We start from the raw sequence: 6,000 nt of genomic DNA, 5'->3' as shown, positions 1-6,000 counted from the left end.
AATACAATACAAAGTAAAAACTCGGGGTTAATCACTGCTCACAACTTATAGGCAACAGACAAGGTACTGCTTCTTATTAAGGCGGCACAAGCGAACAAGCTTGGAAAAAGTGGCGTATAATATCGAAGTGGGAGATTCCTCACTGAAGAATCTCAACATGATGACCTTCTGGTTTGAAAACACAAAGAGAGCTGCTACCCCACACATGTTTTTGTTCGACGCGTAATGTCGATCACTGGTGCTCACGCAAGAATCACCTCATTGATAATCTTTTAACACTGAAACAGGAAACAGAAATGAATCACAGCCAGCGGAGGGGACACATAGAGACACATGCTGTGGATGTTTGAGTCGCCCTGTGGATTGTGTGAGTGTGTACACATGGGAGCGTGCAGGTCCACGTCTCTGTTGGCCTACAGTATGTGTGAGGGATGAATGGCTGTATGTGTGTTGGTGGGATGGTTCGAGAGAGACAAGGGAGCACATATGGCCCGAACAGTCGGGGATGGAACTCAGAACTCCCACATGACATGGCGGATAAAAATAAAAATGGGAGAGCGAGGCACACACTGAGAGACGGAGCAGGAGAGAGAGAATTGGCCTCTACTGCGACATAATCAAACCACATGTATCTGCGAGGACAAGATTAAGTCCATTTGTGTGCACGTCAAAGTGTGCGTGCGTGCCTGTGATCATTCTTTTGTGTTGACTTGGTGACTAGGAAGAGGAGTGTCATGCAGTGTAAAAGCACCTGTGATTCACAGCATTACCTTGTGTTATGATCATCGGTCACATGATCACTGCACTGGAGATCATATCTTCTTGTGAAACTATTATTCAAATGTTGTCCTGTGCGTGTGAATAAGATGGTTGTTATGAAGAACAAGCAGGACCTTACAAGAGCTCTCATTTGATGTGAAAAAAATCTTCTTATGTCTTATTTCCTTTTCTTTTTTCTTGCACCTCTCTGTGGCAGGAGTATTTTTAACAGCTATTATTAACACACAATGGTTCTGTACTTCTCTTTATCATTGAGGTCTTTAAATGGAATTGAAACTTATTCTACTGTTGAACCTTTTGTCAGTCACGCTCTATAGAAAAATCACCTAAATGCCCTGAAATGTAAAGTGCATAACACTGCCCTATTTTGTCTCAGTCTGTGGTTTAACAACAAGACTGCATATTATTCAGTACTTTGTATTATGAACTGTATGCAGATTATTTGTGATCGCAAAACCATGCATTACACCCAAAGAAGGTATCACATGAGCACACCAACCAATATCTTACATGTGAGCTATTGTCACTTAATAAATTCGATGACCAGTTCCTGCTTAAATTATTCCAGCTGTGATTCATTGGCCACAGAAAAGTATCACTCTACACATAAAGAATACTCACATCCTTCCCTTGTGAAGGTTTTTTCTGCAGTTCCGCAATTTTGCAGATATTAGGCTTCTGAGAAATGATCTCAATAAATATGAGAGACGATGATTTGTAGTTGTAGTGGTGCATGTCAAGTACACACAGGAGCATTATGACATGCTGTGGTGCATTTTATTGAAATAACTACAGGTAGCAGGTCAGAAAATGTTGTCTGAGCGCTTCACAACTAAGCCCAAAATGTATAATAGTATTATAGTACCCTGTTAATAACGGTAATATTATAGTAAAAGCATCAGTGTAATTGATTACAGGATGGATGGTGCAGACGATGGTGTAACTTTGTAGGGTTGCTGTTCAGCTCATGAAATGTTTGATCTTTAATACACACACGCACACACACACACACACATGCACACACGTATGGAATTTTGTAGAACAAATGTTAACCTGTGTTCTGCAATAGATACTATTGAAAAAAGAAAAAAGAAAAAGTCCATTCTGCTGGTGATGTGTTGCTGTGTTACGAAGCCCATTATTTCATTTGCACTGTTATTACTTCTGTAGTATTGGGACTGTGCATGTATTTGTTGCATTTGTAACATGTAAAACAAACGAACAAACTATAGGCCTAATAATAGCGCCCCCCCCCCCCCCCCCCCCCCCCCAAAAAAAAAAAAAAAAAAAACCCTGTGAGAAAACGTGGTAATAAAGTGATAAACTACCAGTGAGTAAATAAGCTATTTGTTTGCTAGCTATGAAGCTATCTGAACCGTACACGCGAACTGCAAACAGATTTCTCTTGTCCCGGATTGCTAACTCGGGTTAAGGCAGTGTAAACTTTAAATACGACACAGCACAGGACGCTGTCGGACCAGCTCGGTCCTGTCCGGGCTACACGCTCTACTCCGTTCCGGGTTTTCCGAGTGTCCATCAGCGGGCTCCTCACAGCCTCGAGCTGGTTTTTACTCAACTCCTGTCCTGATATCACTCCGCTGGCATGGTGGAGAAGCGGACCTGATTATTGTGATGGTGGCAGGCGGCAGCCAGTGACTACAGACTTCCGCCACTGCTTCCCATATCCGCGTTTTGCGCCGTCTGGGCTACTCGAGTCGCCTCACAACCGGACTACCGAGGGCGCTTGTGCTCTTTCTCCCATCTCAACAACATCTTCACCGGGATTTCTTTCAAACCAAAACCATATGAGATGCAAGTTCACCGGGAAACTCCGGAGCCCGTTCGGTTCAGGCAGCAAAACTTTTTCTCAAAGGACACCACGGTGAAACGACGAGTGGACTGTTGCTGCTGCCGCCGCCGCTGCCCCTCCGCGGGACGGTTTGTGTGTATATGACCTGAGTGCTCATACCTTCACGGTATTGTTGTTTTTCCGGCGGAGTTGTTGTTAGCAGCGTGGCAGCGGCTTTATTGTTGAATTCAGTTCGGGGCTGGCTCTGGTCGCTCTCAGGCTGGGTGTTACTTGTGTTTTCGGGAGCGGTTTGTTTGGAAACAGAACCGAGGAGGGAAGAAGAAACGGTCACTCGCGAGCTCTTAGCCGTATGACTGCTAGGCTCGCAGCCCTTTAAACCTCCCCGGTTTTTGCTCGCTTAGGCGGCTGTTGTCGGTCGTATCTTCCGTCCGCTGCCCGGCCGGCTGCCTGGGACCCTTCGCCTGGGAAGGCAGCGAGGTAGAGGACACTAGGTGGTGGAGGTGGAGGAAGAGGTGGCCGGAGGAGGAGGAGGTGGTGGCGGTGGCGGTGAGCTTGACGGGGAGAAAAGTTCTTCCAAAATAGCAGCCACTCGGCCCAGTGATGGGGGACTTCGCCTCCCCCGCTGCCGGACCCAACGGCAGTATCTGCATCAACAACAGCATGAACCCGGCCACCGGGAGTGTGGTGGCCGCCGGGGCGGTGGGCATACCTAAACACAGCACGGTGGTGGAGAGGCTGAGGCAGCGAATAGAGGGCTGCCGGAGACACCACGTAAACTGCGAGAACAGGTACCAGCAAGCCCACGCCGAGCAGCTGGAGATAGAGCGCAGAGAGACGGTCAGCCTGTACCAGCGGAGTCTGGAGCAGAGGGCCAAGAAGTCGGCCGGCGGCAGCAGCAAGCAGCCGCAGAGCAAGCAGCCGGACCCGGACTCTGCCTCGTCTACGGAACAGAGGAATAACACGCTCATAGCGGTAAGGACGAGCTCTCGATCACGGCCAAGACAGCCCTGAGACACCCCGTCACTCACACACAAACGCATCACACACTTCGGTATACACTCCCTCTTTCATTTCCCCTCCATTTCTCTGCCCCCCCCCCCAAAAAAAATTCTTGGACCCCTTCAAGCTGCAAGCTGCACTACTACTACTTGTTCACCACTGTGAAAACTTGTTGAAAACACGTTCACTGAGCGCTGGCAATTGCTTTGGAAACACACACTTCACTTTTTCAAACCAGAGTGCCAACTAGTGCTTTTGTTTACAAAGACACGCAGCCTCTAAAACAGGCTGCTCGGTCTCCAATGCTGCAGGATTTGGAAATGACAAGCCTGACAGCTGATGTTTGATCGTTTTGCAAGATCAGTGCCGCTTTGTGCTCAAAGGAAGGTTAAAAGTTTGGAAGGTGCTGCTAATTGTCAACTTGAGATTCCCACCTCCGAAACTTTTAACTAACTTCTGGAGAATGGCTGCTTTTTTGCACGCCAACGACTTCTCCTTTCTTGTTCTTTGTTTTTGGGCGCAAATTGTTCTGCAAGACAGGCAGTATTAGCGTTGCAACATTGCTTCCTTGCTCTCGGCAGTAGCAGTTTATGCTTCAGCCTGCTCTGTAACCTTTGTAACATACTCTCAAAATCAACAGCCAGTCTTCTCCATGGTGCTGCAAACACTCAATCACAGTCACCTCCTCACTAAATGTGTCCTGCCATCAGAGTTGAAAGTTACTTCAGGTGGCTGCCATACTGTAAGTAACTTTTAGAGATTCATTCATAATTAATGCAAAATAATACAGTGATCACATCACACATGTTAGCGGGAGGCTCTACTTCTACCACAAAACTGCATGTCTTGTAAAAATAATGCAGTGATGCTTTAGGAAATAACAAGTACTGCATGTCCAACAGTCAGTATAAAATCACAGTTGATTTTATAGGAATGCTACAGTGATTTTCTGTTGGTAGGGGGCAGTGGTAACATATGGAGGATTGTTAAGTGTCCTATGGATGTCATATGAGGATCTTGGTTTGGAGGTTTTATTGACAAGCAGGTCTGCCAGTCAGATCTTTAAATGTACAGATAATGGCATGCTTGCGTGACAGAGATGGAGACAGGCATCAGCAAACTGTGTAGCGTCCCCTGTTCACACCACATCTCTTGTGTGGCAAGACCAAAGGATACATGTCGGGAATGTCAACATTGTTATCCCTTTTGTTGCTGCAATGAGCCCAGTTCCTCCCCTTTTGAAATGCAAAATCAGTACGTCTTTAATTTCTGAGACGACCCCCATCATTATTTAAGAGAGCCACACAAGCCTGACCAGCTACAGCTTTGGAGAGCAGCAGTGATTTTAATAGTGTAGGACCTCCCAGCGGCCCTTGTGGACACTAAACCGAACCGCCCATTAGATGGCCAGCAACAAATGCTCAGAGAATAGAGGGATTACTGCTTAAAGACACAGGGGCATCCCTCAGCTCTGTCCCTCTCTGCTCCTCTACCAGTCACTGATGGTGACACCTCAGACGCACACACACACACACACACACACACACACACACACACACACACACACACACACACACAGCATTCAATAGCTAAATTGCAGAGAGCTTGGTGGTAGTACCCTTTTCATGCTACTTTGTAAGTTTTTGGCATTGTTCAGGCATGGTTTGCAGTGGAGATGAAAGGAAATGAGAGAAAAGTCTGCCATCCCTCTCCTGTTTTTTCTCTGAAGAACAGAGCTGCAGCTAGATGGCTGTATGTAGTCACTGCAGAAGCAGGCATTCTAGGAAAGCAAAGTGTGCTGTTAATGTAACTGCATACATTGCATACACACGTACATGCGCAAATACCCAAAGGGCCTTAATCTGTAGGGGTTATGCTATAGACTGTTCTTGGAAATCTGCTGTGTTGAGAATGTGTGTTTGAAGACAGTTTCACTGCAGTGGCAAATATGGTCATATCATGATTTAGGTGGATACGAAGCCTCCACAATGTCAGGCTAAAATGATGCAAATGACTCTGTGCCTGTCAAGTGTGTGTGTTGTTGTACTGGTTGGTTTGCAGTGTCAGTATGGTAATTGTCAGTTTGAAGAATGTCAGGAATGTCTTCAGTGTACAAAAAGCAAATAGAGAGAATATGTGAAAAAACAATATGTTTTGCAGAGAGAAAAGCAGCAAGACAGTGTTTGACAAATTGGCAAGACGCTGGCTATCCATGTACTCCAGATTATAGTTCTAAATTGGAAATGATAGACTTGTAATTCAATGGACCATACTGTTTTATTGTGGTATTCATGAGAATTTTGTATTGTCATGTGTATCCCAGTACACTGTGCCTTGGTCTAATGGTTCTCAGACACACCCACGTTGTGGCAGGGACAAGACTATAATTATGGAAAGTGTGTGTTTGTGTT

The 6,000-nt window shown here is 45.9% G+C and overlaps 1 protein-coding gene across 1 annotated transcript in view; it reads left to right on the top strand.

The window, feature by feature from the left end:
- Positions 1-2,450: 2,450 nt before the first annotated feature.
- Positions 2,451-6,000, top strand: part of maml3 (mastermind-like transcriptional coactivator 3) — a 102,753-nt gene continuing 99,203 nt past the window's right edge. The window contains exon 1 of the mRNA XM_041933760.1: positions 2,451-3,562. Coding sequence (XP_041789694.1) covers positions 3,191-3,562 — 372 coding nt within the window. The 5' untranslated portion in view covers positions 2,451-3,190. The remainder of the gene's footprint in view (positions 3,563-6,000) is intronic.

This window comes from Chelmon rostratus, chromosome 3, assembly GCF_017976325.1.
Source record: "Chelmon rostratus isolate fCheRos1 chromosome 3, fCheRos1.pri, whole genome shotgun sequence".
Taxonomy (NCBI): domain Eukaryota; kingdom Metazoa; phylum Chordata; class Actinopteri; order Chaetodontiformes; family Chaetodontidae; genus Chelmon; species Chelmon rostratus.
This window is presented reverse-complemented; position numbering and strand designations above follow the sequence as displayed.